The 22,207-nt window shown below is 40.3% G+C and overlaps 1 protein-coding gene across 1 annotated transcript; it reads left to right on the top strand.

Annotated features, from left to right (window-relative positions):
* Window positions 1-8,779: 8,779 nt before the first annotated feature.
* Window positions 8,780-21,632, top strand: PTCHD3 (patched domain containing 3). The gene is made up of 4 exons (XM_077491030.1): window positions 8,780-9,581; window positions 11,013-11,134; window positions 15,650-15,795; window positions 19,950-21,632. Exons 1-4 carry the CDS (start codon window positions 8,829-8,831, stop codon window positions 21,596-21,598), a joined length of 2,670 nt encoding a protein of 889 aa, XP_077347156.1. The 5' UTR covers window positions 8,780-8,828; the 3' UTR covers window positions 21,599-21,632.
* Window positions 21,633-22,207: the final 575 nt, after the last annotated feature.

Raw genomic sequence — 22,207 nt, 5'->3', positions numbered from 1 at the left:
GAATCATGCCTATCTTGTGTATAACCACATCAGGCACCTTTTCTGCAACCTGTAAATCACACATATCTGCATTCTACAACCTGTAAATTGCACATACTTGCATTCTGTAAATCGCACATAACTGCATTCTGCAAACTGTAAATTGCACATAACTGCATACAGCAGCCTGAAAATTGCACATATCTGCATGCTGTAAATCACACATATCTACAACCTGTAAAATGCACATATCTGCATTCTGTAAATCGCGCATATATGCATTCTGTAAATCGCACATATCTACAACCTGTAAATCGCATTCTGTAAATCGCACAAATCTGCATTCTGTAAATCGCACAAATTGCATTCTGTAAATCGCACATATCTGCATTCTGTAAATCGTAAATCGCATTCTGGTATCTGCATTCTGTAAATCGCACATATCTGCATTCTGTAAATCGCACATATCTACAACTTGTAAATCGCACATACCTACAACATGCAAATCGCACATACCTACAACCTGTAAATCGCACATATCTGCATTCTGAAAATCGCACATATCTAGCACCTGTAAATTGCACATATCTACAACCTGTAAATTGCACATATCTACAACCTGTAAATCGCACATATCTACAACCTGTAAATTGCACATATCTACAACCTGTAAATCTTGTTTAGGGGAGGGGGAGTATGCTGCCCACCACCGATAATAACCATTTTTTTTAAATCTTGTTTAGCGGGGGGGGGGATGGGGTGTATGGTATGCTGCCGAACACCGATAATAAGTTATTAACGGTGGTCGCAGCATACCCCCCAAACAAGATTTAAGAAAAAGGGTTATTATCGGTGGTCAGCAGCATTAACCCCCCCCCCCCCGACAAGATTTAAAAAAAAATTAATAACCCCCCTTTTTTTAAAGCTTCTTGGGGGGGTATGCTGCCAACCACCGATAATAACTTTTTTTTAAATCTTGATTAGCAGGGGGTGGGGTATGCTGCCGAGTGCCGACCATCAATAGTAACCCTGTGGATGTAGAGGGGGTACCGGCGGCGGCGCTGAATAAATAATGAAGAAGTGGTAAGCAGCCATGCGGCATCCTTACCTGATCCTCTCACAGAGAACAGAGCAGTGTCGTGCCAACGTCACTTCCTTGAGTGACGTCGGAAGCACCGCCCATCGCTCACTCAAAGTGCAAGTCTATGCACTCGCTCGGCCAGTCCATCACGCCGGAAGCTGTGGCGCGAACGGCTGCGCCACAGAGCGCTTTTTTTTGGCCAAATGAAGCGCCTCGTCTGCAATCTTGTGATTGCATAGACGTGGCACTTCCTATATTGCACTGTGCCCGGCACCAGGATACAGTGCACATAGGGAGGGAACTATAAAAGGGACATGTTTAAAAAAAATATATTTTTTTTTAACTACATGGGGGGGCGCCCGGGCACCCCCTTTGGACAGGCCTCCACTGATACTGACATATAATCACACACATAGGTTGGACTTGATGAACTTGTGTCTTCTTTCGACCTCACTTACTATGTATCTATGTAATGACATAAATGTGAACCCAGAAGTCAATAAAAAAAAAAAATGTTAGTACACTTTATGGCTTCAGTGTTACGATGTATTTTAACAGCCATCCATAAAATATGTGTTTTACCTGAAATAATATATCTCTAAATGAAGTGTCTTTTAAGTGTAATCATGTAATTGTCTATTAACGTTTTCATAATGCAATATGTTACTGTTAAAACTCATGAGGGTGATTTGAGCAGTGTCCGCAAAACTATCAAGTTTTGACAAAAAGACAATCGGCTACTATCACCAGTGCACATCAGTTCTTTGGTAAAAGCAGTTATTAAATCGGCTTTAAAATAAAAGTTCACTTATTTACTTTGCACTCCACACCTTAACGCCAATAAGCTTCAATACATAAAATACATATAGGGAAAAATTATTAACTGTACTTACCTATTTCCAGGCTTCTCCCCATGGCACCAAGCGTGGATGACTTCATACTCCAAGCCAGAAGCTGTCACGTTCATCGATGCCGAACACCCTTATAAATGTTCAGCATTTGAATAATTAACCAGAAAGGCAGTGATGGCGAACCTTGGCACACCAGATGTTTTGGAACTACATTTCCCATGATGCTCCATTACACTGTAGAGTGCAGAAGCATCATGGGAAATGTAGTTCCAAAACATCTGGGGTGCCAAGGTTCGCCATCACTGGTATAAGGTCTTACCATACATTCGGACCAAACACTGAGCTCATCTCTAGTAACAATAGGTAATGATGTGTCCATTCCAGGGGTAGGAAAATTCAAGAAAACTGACAGGGAAGGTTGGCCAGGTGCCCTCTCTAGTACTCTAGACCAATGTTTCTCAACGCCAGTCCTCAAGTCCCCCCAACAGGTCATGTTTTCAGGATTTCCCTCTGATGAAATGGCTGTGGTAATTACTAAGGCAGTGAAACTAATCAAATCACCTGTGCAAAATAATGGAAAACCTGCAAACATGACCTGTTGGGGGTACTTGGGGAGTGGAGTTGAGAAACATTGCTCTAGAGCAGTGGTTCTCAACCCTGTCCTCAAGCACCCCCATCAGGCCATGTTTTGGGAATTTCTCTCAGATAAAATTGCTGTCCAAAATACCAAGCCATTGACACTGATTTAAAGCACCTGTGCAAGATAAAGGAAAACCTGCAAACATGGTACTTGAGGACAGGGTTGAGTACCACTGCTCTAGACTACAGAAATCTAGCTTTGAGCAATACTGAAAAATGATTTGCAAAAAGGGGCTACACAAGAGTGCTTGACTCAGAACATAGTTTTACTTGCTACTAGAATGTACTACTATAAAAATCCTATGTACTGCAGGCTTTAAAGCAATCTGGCCAAATTTTGTGTAATTCAAGGTAAGTATATGATTTAAAAAAAAAAGCATATGGAGAAGTTGTCTTCAGTTTAAGGTATGTATCAAAATGATCAGAAGAGCAGCAGGATCTACATGCAGACATTAATTCTGTGACCGGTGGGTCTAAAAAGATGTCCTCTATTCTGGCTAGAATTGGTGATGAGAGACTTGCATGGATTGAGCCTAATGATGAGACAGATATGCATAGATTGAGCCTAATGTTGAGTAAGATTTGTAAGGCCGCGTACACACGGGCGGATTGTCTGCCCAACTAAGTTCGTCAGACAATCCGACAGACAGTCCGTTCAAAATTTGAATGAACGGACTTGACCACACACGATGAGCAGACAGTCCGCTGAAAGCGTGCGTGATGACGTGTACAGCACGTACGACGGGACTAGAAAAACGACGTCCTATACACTGCAATGCAACCTTCGGCCGTGTAAACCCTTTCTGAGCATGCGCCATACTTAGTCCGTCCAACTTGCCTACACACGAGCGGACTGTCCGCTGAAACCAAGTTTGGACGGACAAAACCAATTTTGAACGGACTGTCTTACGGAAATTACGTAAGACTTTGTTCGTCAGATTGTCCGCTGAAAAAGTCCGCTGAAGCCCACACACGAGCGGATTGTCCGCTGAAACACGGTTCAGCGGACTAAGTTGGACAGACAATCCGCCCGTGTGTACGCGGCCTCAAGGTGCAAATTAAATGTATATTTGACAAGCTAGAGGTCTTCATCTGCAATTGAGTTGTGCTAGGCTTTTGGTATTTTTACTTGTACCGTTAAGGGGAAATAGTCTATCTTTGGGCATACCTGAATTTATTCTTTGTTTTAAATGACCCAAGATGAATGCTTGGTTAGACAAAAGTTAAGGCCCACACTTCACACTTTTCTCTAACATTACTTTTTTGTGTGCATGCTTATTTTAAAGGGTTAGTTATAAATTATTTAGAATGCCTGCTATTTTTGTTTATTAAGGGGAGTATAACCCATTTAAAATAAAATGTTAGCATGGATATGTGTGTAGTCACTTAGAGAGATCTGCATATTGATAATGGAAGGTTGATAGATGGCCAGCTGATAAGGCAGAACTGGGCAGTTGATGTTGAGTTGCAGCTGTGTTCTGATAGTGGCCATGCAGGTGCCTTTTCTGCAGCCTTTGCGGCATGCTTTGATGATCCAAGTAGACAGCCCAACTGAGGCATTCCCATTCCCCTGGATGCAGGTAGAGCGTGGTTGGTGTATTCCCAAGAAAGTACCAAGAGTGAGGGTGTTTATGTGCAGTTTCCCCAGAGAAGGCATTACAAGCTGCCCAAAGAATTTAGACAGCAATCACTGATGCTTGCTTTAGCCAACTGCTATCAGAGCAAGCTGTATGTTCAGCCAATGTTACAAATCTATATGAAGGGAAATGAAAGGAGCAGGGAACGGATCTCTGATCTTTTATAATGGACCTTGCCTTGGCACAAATCATTTTATAATTGGCCCATAGGGCTGTGGAAGCATGGATTTGTAAAGGGTCTGTTATAGCAGTGATCTCTAACAGTCTTATATAATGTGTCTTATGTAATGAGTCCTGGAGCATGTCCCTGTTGGCCGGTTTATGTAGGATATATTGTATATATATATAATATATACACATACATGCGCACACACACATATAGTACTGACATATTGACCAGGCCAGAATTTGTCCAAGCCTACTATATTTTACATAACAGAAGGAGGGCTGATGACTTGCTGCTATGTTAATTTTATGCAAGGTCACTTCGTTATTGGGGAAAAGAAGCCTATTTATCTAATTAGGCATTTGAAAGGGTACAGGAGAAAAATGGAGACCACAGGTAGTGGGATTTTTGTAACCACCATATCAAAAACAGAAAAACCTATATAAAGGTAGATATTGTCCTTTATTAGAAAACAGATTATAAACATTGAGGATATTAACCCAAACTGCTGTGCTAGCATACCCACCCCCTAATAGGATACAGGTAGGAAAACTCCAAAGTATTAACACTGGCAATTGTGCAACAAATCCACAGATCACCAAGGACCGACAATGGAGCGGGGGGCTATAGCTGTAGAGGGGCACGTAGCCTGTCGCTAGGCAAACAGTAGTGTGCTCAACATGTTACGCGTTGTCAATTAGCGACTCTTCAGGAGCATGAAAGATTAATTACAATATTAAACCCTGTTCAGGAATAAACACAAAAATTACAATTTAAACAAATGTACTGATCATACTATATACTAGAGCAATGAACCTAGGTACTTACAGACAACATGTGTGGATCACAGAGAATGAGGAACAGGACCAGCGGCAGATAGGGCCCCCATAGATAGGCAGATATGGGGATATACCTAAGTGGGTAGAGTATAGTGTTTACATGTACAGACGTAATTATCTCTTAAGAGGCGCTACACTGCATAATATAATCCATAGTTCAATATGGCACTTACAGTAAGAAGTTATTTTGTATGGATTTACAGAGTATGTTGGAATCTTTTGACTGCGTCTCCCCGTGGTGCAAGATGTAACAATAGAATTTATCTAGGGAGAATTCATCTATTGTGTGTTACAGCCTCTATCCCACATGTAGTATCACAGCTTGTTCCTAGTGTGGTCAGGGCGAATACACAAGCATAGCCCCTCCCTTGGACCTCCTAAGGTATATAAGCAAAGAATATATAGGCATGTATTATAAGTTTCAAAGAGTACATTGTTTACATACTTAGGGATGATAAAGTATGTTATTTGACCATTCAAGAAGTATTTCTTGATGTTAATTAGACTTGACAGGGTATTCATAGGAAATGGTTATATGTTGGCCTAATTATAAGTAAGGTTTTTCATGCTAAGATCAAACGTATGTTGTCATCCAATCAGAAACCCCTCCAGTGTCAAACACTGGTATTTCAGGTGAAGTTTTGAGCTGTTAGACGCATTCATTTATTCATATATACATATTCTTTCCTCATCAAGATGGAAGCACAGGTCTAGATTATAATACACATTATTGCATGTATGGAAGCTATATAGGTGCATATTTATAGATTGGACATATGTAGGATTGTAGTGTCTCTATTCTTGCTAGAATATGAATGACGAATGGGACTCTGAAGTCTGATGTTCACTGTAATATTTACTCTAAACAAAAGAACTCGCTGCTCCAGTTGAGACAGGATGCCTAATGATATCACAGGGGGCCAGCCTCAGCTAGCCTCCGCATACGATCAACACTGAAGAAATGGCTGCACTCAAAGATCCATCAAAATTCTTATTTATTAAACGAACATCCCAAGTGTTACAGACAGTTCAAATGGTAGACGCGTTTCACACACTAACAGGTGCGTTTATTCATTACCAATGAAGGTAATGAATAAGTGCACCTGTTAGTTTATGAAACACGTCTACCATTTGAACTGTTTGTAACACTTGGGATGTTCGTTTTATTAAATAAGAATTTTGATGGATCTTTGAGTGCAGCCATTTCTTTAGTGTTGATCGTATGAGGAGGCTAGCCGAGGCTGGCACCTGTGATATCATTAGGTTTCCTGTCTCACTAGCCATTTCTTCAGTGTTGTAATATTTACTCTGCTGGATTTTGTCATCTGTTGCAAGTATCTTGTGGGCTTTGTTCTGTGCTAGGACCCAATAAAATGTATCTGCCTGGATGACCTAGTTGTTGCGGGAAAAATTTGAATTATAATAATAATTATTAATCCTCAATTCCCTACTACTATATCACTACAGTCCTCAGTCTCCGAAAACCCCTACAGTATGTTTTATAGGCTCTGACCATCTCCTGTAGCATATCCGCACTCTCTGACCCTTTTCTGTAGTATTTCATTCACAGAATATAATGTGCTGCCCTTTGTTGGTGTCAGAACCTATACTTGAGGCCCACTATATTTTGAAAGTTGACCACCATTTTTCCAGCAGGTAGAACTCTGAGCTCCAATTCACACGCTTGCCTGTTCAAAAGGTGCTCACATCAAATTTTTGTCAGGGATTACTAATTTAATACACAAAGTAATACCATCCACACTGTATTGAGGCTTAACCAGTTGAACTCCTAAGCTGTCCATAGCTGGTTCAGATATAGGCCGGTTCAGCAGGGACCAGCCATGATTCAAATCACCTATGGTCCAGACTGATTGTATTCAATTGTTGTACGGCTTAGGCCCCTTTCACACTGGGGCAGTTTTTAGGCGCTATAGCGCTAAAAATAGCGCCTGTGTAGCGCCTGAAAAAACCGGCCCCTTTCACTCCAGTGTGAAAGCCCTCCGGAGCGGTGCGCTAGCAGGACGGTCAAAAAAGTCCTGCTAGCCACATCTTTGGGGAGGTGAAAGGAGTGGTGTATTCACCACTCCTAAACCGCTCCTACCCATTGAAATCAATGGGACACGGCGCTTTGCGGGTGGCTTTAACCTCTTTTCGGTTAAAACCACCCCGCTAGCGACTGCAGGCCGCCTCTAAAAATAGCGGCGCTTTACCACCGACGCCCGCACCTCCCCAGTGTGAAAGGGGCCTTAGGAACAAGCAGCATGTTGGACTTGTAGCATGTGATTATTGCCAGTGGCTAATGCCACTAGCAATACTTATTGTGCTTTTGTGACCTTGTGTATGCCTTGGTTTTCCTTCCCTGCTTGTTGCCTGTACCCAAATAAAATTGGTGTCCTTTTTTTTCCCCCCTAAATAGAGCTTTTTTTTGGTGGTATTTGATCACCTCTGTGTCTTTTTGTTTTTACACTATAAACAAAAAAAACTAACAATTTTGAAGAAAAAGTTTTACTTTCTGCTAAAACATATCCAATAAAAAAATGTAAAAAATCTAATTTCTCCAGCAATTTAGGCCAGTATGTATTCTGCTACATATTTTTGGTTAAAAAAATCCCACTAAGCGTATATTGATTCGTTTGCGCAAAAGTTATCGTGTCTACAAATGGGATATTTTTATGGCATTTTTCTTTATTTAAATTTTTTTGGCGATCGGAAAATTTTTACTGGGACTGCGGCGGACAAATCAAACACCTAACTGACATTTTTTTGGGAACTAATGACATTATTACAGTGATCACTGCTAAAAATATGCACTGTTACTGTACTATTGACACTGGCAGGGAAGGGGGTTAAAATCAGGGGCTATCAAAAGTTTAAATCTGTGCCTAGCTGGTGCTTGCTAACTGTATGGGGGATACTCTGACTGGATGCTTAGCAGGAACAGCGATCTCTCTCCTCTACCCTGTCAGAACGCGATCTGCTTTGTTTACATAGGCAGATCACCATTCTGCCTCTTTGGGAAACGATTGTGGGTTGCCAGGGTACAACGGGTACACCAGACTCATTGGTTAGCATCCACTGTGTCCAATCCATGCACGATCGTGCCTCCGGTGGCACACACGCGCCCCCTAGTGTTTATTGCATGAAATTATGTACAGGTACGTTGTTTCACGCAGTAGAGCCGACCTGCCGCAGTACAGCTGCTGTAGGTGGTTGGCAAGTGGCTAATCGCACAAAATATATCTATTTCTACGTATAGTGTCTCCATAGCACATGTAAACATTGTTCTGATCTAAAAGTAGTATACAGCTGCAAGATTGGTTAAATTATACAGTAACAGCTAAACATGAGAAAATTGTGCTATTTGTTGTACTGTAAATGACAGTCAATTCTTTGGACTTAGAGGTACAAAGGTCAGTTGAGTCAATCAAGCTCTAGTACTAGAAATTATGTTATCAGAAAGTAAATAAACTTCCTTCGAAATGAACTGTTTTATTGTTCTGCATAAGGCGTTGCAGAGCAAGTTATACCATTCTACTGTCTTATCTGCTGTCAATTTATATTTTCCTTTTTTATTTATTAACAGAGCCTGCTTTTCTCTAAGTCTGTATCATTCAGTAGCTTACGGCAGGGTGAAGAATGACTGGTTGTCGGACAGACTGTATACAGAGACCCCTCTCTCTTGTATTCTACAAGCTGGGGAAAGTGGTGGGCAGGTACCCCTGGTGGTTCCTCTTTATTCCCATGGTCATATCTGCCGGTCTGGGAGCCGGCTTTTACTTTTTACCCCAAAGGCAGGCCAATGACATAGAAAATGAGTTCACCCCAATAGGAGGTCCAGCTAAATCTGAGAGAGAATTTCTGAGGACACATTTCCCAACCAACGACTCTGGCCATTTCTCTGCACAGAGACTCTATACAGAAGGCTCTTTTGTCTCTCTCATTGCTGTCAGCATGTCTGATAATATTATCAATGTTGATTCATTCAGAGAGCTTGTGAAACTGGATGAGATGGTGCAGAATCTTAGTGTCACATTAAAGGAACAAAATGCTAATGTAATCTTGAATTTCCAGCAGCTCTGCGCAAAAGATATTGGGGGGAAATGTGTGCCAATCAACCCACTCTTATCCAAAGTACAAAGTAATGTAGACCTGATAGAGACAATACATATTAGTTACCCCATGTTTGAAGGGACAGCATTCCTGGGAACATACTTGGGTGGGGTGACACTGAACCCCAACAACACTGTACAGAGGGCAAAAGCAGTAAGGTTAGTGTATTATCTGAGAGAAGACAACCAGCAAGACAGAGAAAGAAGCCTGCAATGGATTGAACACTTTATCAAAAATGTGTCTCAGAATATAGAAATGCTGCAACTGAAGACTGTACAGGTAAGGAAAATGGTTTTGTCATTTTTGTTCTCTTTATTTCTACTTTGAAAAGACGGACAGACAGATAGATGGTCTATGAAAGGGAGGTGAAGTGAACTGGTGTTCAATTGAAATATCTAATTGTGTCCATGGGATTTTTTTCTAAAAAAGGGTATTCCATGCAAAAGATAATGGGGTTCATTTGCTAAAGGCAAATATACTGTGCACTGCAAGTGCACTTGCTCCAGAGCTTAGTAAATGAGGTACAACTTCACTTTGCAAAGAATACTCAATCACATGCGAGGTAAATTAAAATAAAAAAAATTGTATTTTTGTTTGTACTTGATTAAATGATCGAAACCAGCAGAGCTTCCTCTCAGATCTAGAGGAAATGTACTTAAAGTGCACTTGTAGTGCACTGTGGAGTTGATTTACTAAAACTGGAGAGTGCAAAATCTGGTGCAGCTGTGCATTGAAACCAATCAGCTTCCAGTTTTTTTTTTTTTTAAACAAAGCTTAATTAAACAAGAAGTCAGAAACTAATAGGCTACCATGCAGAGCTGCGCCATATTTTGCACTATCCAGTTTTAGTAAATCAACTCGCGTATATTTGCCCTTAGTAAATCAATCTCAATGCGTGTTACTCCTATTCTTTAATATAATACTTCAAATCAAGGCTGCCTCAGTTGTTAGACAAAGCTTAAAAGCATTAACTACAGTTTTTATCAATGACTATATACATATACAGTATAATTCTTTTTCAAGGGTCTACTGGTCAGTTTGATGACATAAGAGGTCCTTCCTCTTGCAGAGAACAGAGATCACATGGTGGAGTGTGAGCTATGCTCAGTACAGTAGTACACTGCGCTCAGGCCAGCAAGATGATGCACCCCAGAAGGTTTTTCCATAACAGCCTGGGGTTCCAGAAAGTGGTTTAAATGATAATGTCAATCAAGTCGACCCTGAACAACTAGAAAGATCTAGTAGGGAAAGGCAAAAAATTACTTTGGGTGCTAGGCTCAAGAGGAAAAAAAATTGCTGTTAAAAAAAATTGAAGTTCTAGTTTAAATTTGTTCACATGCATGTTGTTTTTTTTTTTTTTTTTTGGAGATTTGCTTAGTTTTGGCCAAATGTAGATTGTTTTTGAATTTTTTTTCAGAGATTTGCTTATTTTGCTTAGTCTAGTTTTTTTTTGTTAAAGTTTTTAACTAGTTTTCTAAAAATAAGTTTAAATTATTTAAATAAAAACTAAAAGTGAAACAAATGTTTAAAAAATAGTTTAGGATATATAAACCTGATCAAGATTTCTGTTATTTGTGTATGGTTTGCTGCAAAGACCTACAATATAGAAAACAATTTGCACCAATGTGTCCTGTAGTGAATGACAAGGCTGCTGCCACATGATTTGATTGTAACTGTTCTTAGTAAAATCATTTGTTTTTCTTACTCTAGACATCTTACTTTTCATCAATATCACGACAACAGGAGTTTGAAGGGACAACAAAAACTGTAATTCCTCTGTATTCGATCACATATTTTATCACCATATTCTTTTCCATTACATCATGTGTAAGGTAAGATTATGTAGGCGCAAAACTGATATGCCGCGTGCACGCGATTGGACTATCTGGTGGACTTAGTCCGCCGGACTTTCCGAACGAGCGGACTTGCGCACACACACGACCAAACACAAACAGACTTTTGGCGGAGGTCCGACAGACTCTCCAAATGAACGGACTTGCCCACACACGGACTAAAGTCCGTTCATTTTGAACGTGACTTCAGGTATGGCGGGACTAGAGAAGGAAGTCAATGTCGCCGCTTTCATCGGCGAGATTGACACCTTGCGAGCCCCGTCGCTTGGTATGGGTTTTAAGGGTAACCCCCATGCCAATAAAAGATGCGGGGGCCCCCCCAAAGTCCATACCAGACCCCTATCCGAGCATGCAGCCCAGCAGGTCAGGAAAGGGGTTGGGGACGAGCGAGCGCCCCCCTCCTGGACTGCACCAGGCCGCATGCCCTCAACATGGGGGGTGGGTGCTTTGGAGAAGGGGGGCACCTTGTCCCCATGTTGATGAGGACAAGGGCCTCTTCCCGCCAACCCTGGCCAATGGTTGTCGGGGTCTGCGGGTGGGGGGCTTATCGGAATCAGGGAGCCCCCTTTAATAAGGGGGCCCCCAGATCCTGGCCCACCCACCCTATGTGAATGAGTATGGAGTACATCGTACCCCTACCTATTCACCTGAGGGAAAAAGTGTCAATAAAAAAACACACTACACAGGTTTTTAAAGTACTTCTTCTTTTGACGCAACGCTCTCTCCCACTGTAATGCTGTAGACACGGTGCTTGGCGACTTGTATAGGCATAAGGGGCGGGGTCATATAAGTCTCCGTGCATTACAGCGGGAGAGAGCCTTGTGTCAACATCGGAAGAACAGAAGAAGGAAGAAGAAGAAGGCGACGACGAAGGAGAAAGCCGGGCTCCTCCGCTAGCAGAAGATAGCGGAGGAGCCCGGCAAGAAGAACCGAAAAGCGCAGAGAAGTCGGAAGAAGACTCCAAAGACCGAAGAAGACCCCTGGAGCTGCCTAATAAACTACTTTAAAAACCTATGTAGTGTGTTTTTTTTTTTTATTGACACTTTTTCCCTCAGGTGAATGGGTACAACATGGGGACAAGGTGCTTTGGGGTGGGGGGGGGCGCAGGTACGGTTCAGGAGGGGGGGGCGCTCGCTCGTCCCCAACCCCTTTCCTGACTGGCCGGGCTGCGTGCTCGGATAAGGGTCTGGTATGGACTTTGGGGGGACCCCCACGCCGTTTTCTTTGGCGTAGGGGGTTACCCTTAAAACCCATACCAGGTGACGGGGCCCCGCAAGGTGTCAATCTCGCCGATGAAAGCGGCGACATTGACTTCCTTCTCTAGTCCCGTTGTACCTGAAGTCACATTCAAAATTAACAGACTTTAGTCTGTGTGTGGGCAAGTCCATTCATTTGGAAAGTCCGGAGGACTAGCGTACAGACGAGCGGATTGTCCGTTAGAAAGCCAAGTCCAGCGGACAATTTTGAAGCAAGTCTTCTTTCTAAGTCCGCTGGAATTTTGGGAAGAAAAAGTCCGCTGGAGCCCACACAAGGTCAAATTAAGTCCGCCAGATAGTCCAATTGTGTGTACGCAGCAATACTTGCACCTGATTTTTTTTTTTGTTTTTTTTTTATTATATTATATGTGTTTACTATATACCAGGGATATGCAATTAGCGGACCTCCAGCTGTTTCAGAACTACAAGTCCCATGATGCATAGCAAGGCTCTGACAGCCACAAGCATGACACCCAGAGGCAGAGGCATGATGGGACTTGTAGTTTTGCAACAGCTGGAGGTCCACTAATTGCATATCCCTGCTATATACTATACCGAGCTATTTTACTATAGCAAGACCTTCCTTAAGCTTCGCTTCTGGATGTTAAAAAGAAAGTGCTACAAAACCCTCCAAAAATTAAATGCAGCTACATTAAAGTATCCTCCATAAATCCTAACATAATTAATATGCAGCGCTAATCAATAATAATTTATCAATCTTAATCTGAAAAAAATACATAAACTCTATAGTCCATACATTGAAATACTCCAGGGTATTATAATGTATGGAATTTAGTGTTTATGTATTGATTTATAATTATTATTATTGATTAGCGTTGCATATTAATTCTATTATATTTTACTATTCTTTTCCACTTTGTGGAAAATAAGACATATAAAATACTTGACACATTTGTAAAATTAAACCAATGATGACCGCAATACTAGATGCAATATCAGAAGCGTTTTTAAAGCTGAACTATTTTAAACACAATTTCTAATAAAAAGCTATATTTTTAATATATATCTGGCCATGACTGAATGTTTAAAAGATTAACAGGATCCCCACACTTTATCTTTTGTAAATACATTTGGGCTCAGGTATGCAGGAGAAACTCAAAAAAGACAGTCTTCCAGTACGTATATCATAATTTTTAACCACTTGCCATCCAGGCCAATTTTGACATTTCTCACATGTAAAAATCAGCATTTTTTTGCTAGAAAATGTATTAAAACCGCCAAACATTATATATTCGAAATTTAAATTGACTTTGAATATGGAAAGCAGAGGCCTTGGAGAATAACATGGTGGTTAATGCAATTTTTTTCTGTCACAGGATATTTGCGCAACCATTTCTAAAACCCAAATTTTCAGGAGAAAATACACTTAAATAAATTTTAGTACAAGCAAACACAACAAAATACCAATTTTTTGGGGTAAAATTTAAACCATTATGTTGCATCAACTAAACAGATACCAAACATGTCAAGATCTGTTAATAGCAACAAACTGGTAAATACATGTTTCCTTAGGCAATGCTTTAAAATCCTTTACAGGTTACCAGTATAGAGTTATACCCTGTACACGCGGTCGGACATTCCGACCACAAAATCCAACGGATTTTGTCCGAAACTGGTGTTGCCTTCACACGGTCAGACAAAGTTGTCGGAAAATCCGATCGTTTGGAATGTGGTGACGTTCGTTGCGTATGACGGGACTACATAGAGGCTAGTAGCCAATAGCTTTGGTCCCGTAATTTGATCTGAGCATGCGTGGCACTTTATCCGTCGGAATTCTCTACAAACGATCTGAAAAAGTCCGATTGGATTTTTTTTTGTCGGAAAATTTTAGATCCTGCTCTCATTTTTTTTTCAGCGGAATTTCCGAAGGAAAAAGTCCGATAGAGCCCACACACGATCGGATTTTCCGACAATATAATCCGATCGGACCTTTTCCGTCTGAATTTCCGACCGTGTGTACAGGGCATTACATGTGCATTCAAGCACTATAATTATTGCTCTCACTCTGATGTTTTTGGTGATACCTCACATGTGTGGTGTTATCACCATTTACATATGTACGTGAGACCTACATGTGTGTTTTTATATGAGCATTAAGGGACAGGGGCACTCAAAATAATTTTTTTTTTTTATTTAAATGTAATTTTACACTTAACATTTTTTTTTTCATTAAACGTTATTGCTATCACAAGTGATAAACAACTGCTTGAGCAGTGACAGGTTCTCTTAATGGAGAAATTTAAGGTCTACTTAAAGCGGATGTAACCCCAATGTCATCCTTTCTAAACTACTGCCATAGGGGTTATCTATAAAGTTATATACGCCTCCTGCATGTATCTTTACCTGTCAAATGTCTCCCCTTTGTCTGCTATGAGACCCCAAAAACTGCAAATTCTGTGGGTGGGTCTGTTGTCTGGAGCTTGGTGGGTGGAGTCGTGATGTAAGTAGACTCCCTGCCCACCTCTACACTCCCCTTGTCAATATGCATTTTCTCCTGTGTATTTCTTACACTGAACTTCTGCTATGATCAGTAACATCCAGTGAAAAGACAGGAAAGTAACCAAATGACTTCAGCATGCCAAATCATGCTGAGGTGGGGAACATCCAATCCTGGAAGAGCAGCAGAAGAAAGGAGTGGGAGGGAATTAAAAAATAATGCATGACTCTTAGGCTAGTGCGCGAGACATGAAAATCACCTGTCACTCACAGCAAGGGGGAGGATTTGACAAAGTTTTTCTCTGTTTGTCAAGATTTATCTCACTGAACAATAAAAGAGGATTGCTCAGAGCTGGATTAACTCTTTGTGGCAAGACTGGGCTCAAATTATAGGAAATCTTATACTCTACATTATGACATCCAAAAAAAATAAAATAAAAAAACATTTGGGTTTACATCTACTTTAAGGTGTACTAAACCCCTGATCCCCCCTCTAAAGTGAAACCAGAAGTGATTAAATCTCCTTGTCGCTTCCAACTTCCTTCATCACAGGGAAGGGAAGGAATGAATGTTTCTCATTCTCCCCTGTGCACTGCCAACCCAAACATTTACAGTGTTCCCAGGCTCCCTGAAGAGAAACAAAATCTTTGGCTGTACTTTCACTTAGGAAAGAATCTCAGACTAGAAATCGCACAATTAAAAAACATATTTACTGAAATCGTATATCTCTATTTCTTTATATATCTATTTCTTTATATAATATTTTTATATTTCTTTATAGGCGTGACTGTGTGAGGAATAAAACTTGGGTGGCCTCTTTTGGAGTTATTTCCGCTGGGTTAGCTGTACTTTCTAGTTTTGGTCTTTTGCTACTTTGTGGAGTGCCTTTTGTTGTCACAGCAGCAAATGCCCCATTTCTCATTTTAGGTAAGTTTCAAACATATGTTTATAAGTAAATCAGTATTAGACAGCAGACAAGAGTACACTGATGTAAAGGAATATGTAGGATGCCACTACCAAACTCCTTATGAAAATATTAATTACTTGCCTACCCTTAGATTAGATTACTTAGATTAAAGTGGTTCTAAAAGCTCAAGGTTTTTTACCTTCATGTGTACGCATGAGGGTAAAAAACCTTCTGTGTGCAGCTGCCCTCCTAATACTTACCTGAGCCCCATTGCGATCCAGCGATGTGCATAAGAGCCTCGGCTCTCCGGAGACTCTCCCTACTCCTTGGTTGAGATACCAGTGGAAGCCAATCAATCACAGCCAGTGAGCGAATTAGAAGAGAGAAGGGACAAGGCAGAGCCACATCTCTGTGTGTGAATGGACATGCAGAGGAGCAGCTAGGGAGCAAACCTGCTCGGGTGCCCCCACAGCAAGCCGTTTGCTCTGGGGGCGCTTGCCAGAAGGGAGGTGCCAGGAGTGCTGGCAGGGGACTCAAGAAGAGGAGGTTTGGGGCTGCTCTATGCATAAAACAACTGTAGGTAAGTATAACATGTTTGAATAAAAAAAAAAACCTTCCATGTAATATCACTTTAGGTACCGTCTGATTTGCGAACCACCCCCAACAATTCTGCATATATCTTCCATTATCTCTTCTGATGACTTGTTAATTTTAGGTGGGTCTAATTTATATTGTAAATGTACTATAATAGCAACCAGATTAACCGGTTCCGGACCAGCTCCCGCAGATGTACTGCGGCAGAATGGCTCTCCTGGGCGAAATCCCATATGGGTACATCCTTCCCCTTTTCGGCCACCAGAGGCTACGAGCGATCTCGTCCACGTGTGCCACAAATCCCTGTGCTGTAAGAGGAGAGGAGACATGTCGTTTGTTCCTACTAAGTAGGAACAGCGATATTTCTCCTCTCCTACTCAGTCCTATCCCCATACAGTTAGAAAACACTGAGGGAACACACAGTTAACCCCTTCAAAGCCCCCTAGTGTTAAACCCTTGCCTTCCGGTGACATTCATACAGTAAGCAGTGCATTTTATAGCACTGATTGCTGTATAAATGTCAATGTGTCAAAAGTGTCCGATCTGTCTGTTGTAATACGGTAAAAAATCACAGATCACCGACATTACCAGTAAAAAAGAAATAATAAAAATGCCATAAATCTTTCCCATAGTTTGTAGACGCTATAACTTTTGCGCAAACCAATCAATGTACACTTATTGTGATTTTACCATTGATTTCCCAAAAATATGTAGAAGAATATATATCGGCCTAAACTGATAAAGATTTTTTTTTTCTAAATTGGGGGATATTTATTATAGCAAAAAGTAAAAAATATGTATTTTTTTCAAAATTGTCACTCTTTTTTTGTTTATAGTGCAAAAAATAAAAACTGCAGAGGTGATCAAATACCACCATAAGCAAGCTCTATTTGTGTGAAAAAAGGACGCAAATTTCATTTGGGTACAGTTTCGCATGACCACGCAATTGTCAGTTAAAGCGACACAGTGCAATATTGTAAAAAGTGCTCTGGTCAGGAAGGGGGTAAAATCATCCGGTGCTGAAGTGGTTAAACACTCATGTATATAAAGAACCCATCTCCAGAAAAGCATATGGAACATACAGATCTTGTCTAGTTAAAGAATATATGTGTGCGCATTGCACTAATGAAAAAAATCTGTTTGTGCTGCCACTTAATATTCAATAAACATGCAAATGAGGTGAAACAAATGTCAATGTAAAAAAAGAGAGAGACAAATAATTCCGCATTAGCACACTAAATTAATCTACAAATTTCCTAAATATTAACATAATAAAATCATCAACATAAAACACCCATACATACAGTAATGTAAAGTGTGCATATGGCATATCAAAAAAAATATATATGCTCCAACATATGCAAATCAATATGGTAATACAGTCCAACTTAAAAGGATGAAAAGATAGTGAAACAAAATCTCATTGATCCACCAAAATCCTTCGCCAAAGTTATGTGTGCCAATTCCACTCTCTTAAGAATAATGCTCACTTAGCTTATAAACTTAAGGGGTTTTTACACTATTGGAGGCTCTGTCTCAATTTCTGTTCCCAAATGTGGAGAGTGTCTTTATTAATCTGGATGGAGACATGAGAGTGAATGACAACAGCATCTAGTGAGCTTTATTCTTAAGAGAGTGGAATTGGCACACATCACTTTGATGAAGGATTTTGGTGGATCAACGAGATTTTGTTTCACTATCTTTTCATCACATTAAGTTGGACTGTATTACCATATTAATTGGCATATGTTGGAGCATATATATTTTTTGGAAATGCCATATGGACACTTTTCACTATATATGGGTGTTTTATTTTTATTTATTGTTTTTATTGTTTTTTTAGCATCAGTATGCAGCAAGCCATTCTGTCTCATCGACATATTTGTGGCATGCCTTACGCCCTCGTCAATTTAATTCCCTCCTGCTTATCGCCACCATTTACTTATTGGCTGTGCTTCTTTCGCATCACATGCATACCTTTTTTATTTTATTTATTTATTTATTTTTTCCCATTTTCATCTTCGTTTATTCTTTTTTTTCAAATATATAATTTTATTGATTTCCAGAGGGGTCGAAGCTCCTCAGTACATATAATAAAACATATACACAGGGCAAAGATTACCAAAGAGGCAGTACAAAAATCAAGTCATAAGACAGGTGATAACAAATAATATTCCGTTGTACATGCAACCCAAAGAAAGAAGGAGGATAATTATTAGTAGCCCCTGTCAACGTTCAGTTGGAAAGCATCGGAGCACAAGTCGACCCCTATGTCCCCCCCCCCTGTAAATAGGGGGGGGGGGGACGTCCCGAGCTACTAAATAGGGAAGCTCGGGACCAAAAGGTAATAGAAGCTAAAGACATAGAGGGGTCAGAAAAGGAAAGAGAAAGAAAAAGGGAAGAAAAAAGAAAAGAAAAAAAAAGAAAGAGGGGGGGGGGGGGGGAAGAGAAAGGCAGGGATCAGGCATAAAAGAGATTAGAGGGGAAGAACTAGCATGGACACGACGGTGGCCCCAGCCCACTCCCACTCGGGATGGTGGAGAAGAATCAGGGCGACAATAGACGCTGACCTTCGGTCGAGAATATAAATATGCACCAGATGTCCCAGGTCTTTTTAAAGACTTCTTGTTTGTGTTGCGCTGTGAGAATCACATCCTCCAGCCTCCGCACGTCCTCCACCTTCCTCAACCAATGTGCCACAGTTGGGGGAGAGCTTTGCTTCCAATACAGAGGGATGCACGCTTTGGCCGCATTGAGAAGGTGGCAGACCAGAGATCTCTTATACTGTTTGACTGGTGTCGGGGAGTGGTGTAGTAAAAAGTAGGCCGCCTCATTTGGAACCTCATATGTCGTAAATTGCTGAGTGATGCGGCGTACCCCATCCCAAAACTCCCTCAGTCTGGAGCATGTCCAAAAGATTCGTTTATTCTTTAATTATTTAATGAATCTGTTATATCAAAGGTATTTACATATTACAAAGTATATTTTTCATTTACCCATTCTATTTCTTTATAACTCCCCTCCCCCCTCTCTCTCTCTCTCCCCCCCCACTCTCTCCCTCCCCCTCCCCTTGTCCTCCCCCTCAATCTCACTCATTATAAAATATTTCCTTGTCTTCTTAAATTCCAGCCACTTTCCCCAGATACTATTATAAATTTCCAATTGATCCATGGAAATGTATGGGTGTTTTATGTTGATCACTTCATTATGTCAAGGAGATTTGTAGATTCATTTAGTGCACTACTGTGGAATTATTTCTCTCTCTCTTTTTTACATTGACATGTGTTTCACCTCATTTGTATAGTTAAAGAATATGTTTAAGAAAATATCATACTAAATAATTTTAATAATTAAGTTAATGATAAAAAATGTGCCTATTGTGTCTGTGTGGGTATATACTAAATCCAGATTTGTTTTTTTCTGTATTGTTTTTAGATTTCCTCACATTTATTTGTAATCATTAATATAATATAAAGTACACCTAGATTAGGTACCCAAGGAATAGACAAGAGAATGTCATGTATAACAATTGTTGTTTCTGTTTATGGTTTATTGATGTAATAATATACTTTCGGTATAGGTGTTGGAGTGGATGACATGTTCATTATGGTTTCCAGTTGGCAGCAAACTAAAGTTAAGAGTCCGGTTGAAGAAAGAGTGGGCAAGACATATGAAGAAGCTGCTGTCTCCATAACAATTACAACCCTCACAGATGTCCTAGCTTTCTATATAGGAATTATGACTTCTTTTGGGTCGGTGCAATCTTTCTGTATTTATACTGGAACAGCTATACTGTTCTGTTTCCTATATAACCTCACTTGTTTTGGTGCATTTTTAGCCCTCAATGGGAGAAGAGAAGAGAGTAACAGGCACTGGTTGGTTTGTAAAAAAGTGCCAGAGCAAAAAGATGACCACCGTTCCACTTTCTATAATGCTTGTTGTGTTGGGGGAACATTCAGTGCAATCACTGGTACGGAAACTGACCATCTCATGACAAATTTTTTCAAGAAATATTATGGTCCATTTCTAACCAACATTTGGACTAAGATCATTGTGTTGGGTCTTTATGGTGGATATTTAGCTGGCAGCATATACGGGTGCTTTCAGGTACAGGAAGGAATTGATTTACGTAACTTGGCTACCGACAGCTCCTATGTCCGTTCTTTCTACGACTATGAAGATTTATATTTTGAAGACTATGGTCCCAGAGTTATGGTTGTGGTAACACAGGAAGTTTCTTACTGGGATGTAGACACCCGTAATAAAATTGATACGTGTATAGAGTCATTTAAATTGACCCCCTATGTCTGTGAAGACCTCTCTGAGTCCTGGTTGAAAGCATACATAGGGTTTGCTGAAATGCTTGACCTGGATATAAAAGATGGAAGTAACTTTATTGGAAATTTATCAAGATTTCCAGTTTTGAAACAAGATGTGAACATTCAGTCAGGAACTATAAAAGCTTCCCGTTTCTTCATCCAGACTATGAATGTCACGTCTGCCGTAGATGAGAAAAACATGCTAAATCAAGTTCGGGACACAGCAAAGAGTTGTGAAGTCCCTGTCCTTGTGTACCATCCGGCATTTATATACTTTGATCAGTATGCTGTAATCATCCAGAATACAATTCAAAATGTTGCTGTAGCTGCTATTGTTATGCTTGTTATTTCATTACTTCTAATTCCAAACCCTCTGTGTTCTCTCTGGGTGACATTTGCAATAGCATCTATTATTGTAGGGGTCACTGGATTCATGGCTTTGTGGAATGTTAACTTAGATTCCATATCCATGATCAACCTCGTTATTTGTATTGGGTTCTCAGTGGATTTCTCAGCGCATATCTCATACGCCTTTGTTTCAAACAAGAAACCCACGGCAAATGAGAGGATGATTGAAGCATTGCACTCTCTTGGCTATCCTATAGTACAGGGAGGACTCTCCACCATCCTGGGCGTCATAGTACTCTCCACTTCAGAGAGTTACATCTTCAGAACATTTTTCAAGATTATATTCCTTGTTATCGCCTTTGGAATGCTCCATGGACTGGTTGTTTTGCCAGTGCTGTTAGCATTATTCGGAAATTTTGGCAAAAAACAGGACAATGTGAAGAAAATAAATCTGTCACAAATGAACAATGTTTCACAAAATCCATTTGATGAAACCAAAAAACATGTTATGACACATAGCTATATGAATGGTGCATTCTTTCCTGACCCTGACTGTCCATAATTTATTTTAATAAAGTTTTTATGTTAATTTAAAAGATTACATTTTATTTTATTTTGAATTAAAAAAGTCTTTATTGCAGGTAATTTTTAGAGTATTTTATTCAAATGAACACAAATTCTCAGGAAGTGTGCATTTAATGTTATCGTATATCAAACTTTCCACATTACTTGTCAGCAGGCAAAATACATTTTTATTTAATTCTTCACATTGCCAGACTAATGCTGTTTAACACCATACTAAATATCAAATTCTCAAAAACATTTTGATGGTTTTAAAAAGATTCATGTCATCCACAGTTGTATTAGATATTATTATTAAAATAGCTGTGTGGTGATCACCATGAATAGGACACATAATTGGTTTACTTTAGTCAACCAGGCCAGCACACATACAGGAAGGCACACATACAAGAGCCTAATTAAGGTATTTGGGCCATAAACAGTACCGCTTCACATATCTTATCTGTTTGTCACAGCTTAACCACTTAACAAAGGCCCCATAGCCGAATGACGGCTACAGGGCGGTTTCTTAACTCTGGGAGGCCATCATATGACGTCCTCCCAGAACTCAGTTCTCGCGCGCCCCCTGAGGCGCGCACTCGAGAGCATC

Source organism: Lithobates pipiens, unplaced genomic scaffold (assembly GCF_037356315.1).
Source record: "Lithobates pipiens isolate NorthernLeopardFrog02 unplaced genomic scaffold, aLitPip1_a1.2 Scaffold_19, whole genome shotgun sequence".
In the NCBI taxonomy this organism is placed as follows: Eukaryota; Metazoa; Chordata; class Amphibia; order Anura; family Ranidae; genus Lithobates; species Lithobates pipiens.
Note: the sequence above shows the minus strand (reverse complement) of the source record. Positions and strands in the feature narration are given on the sequence as shown.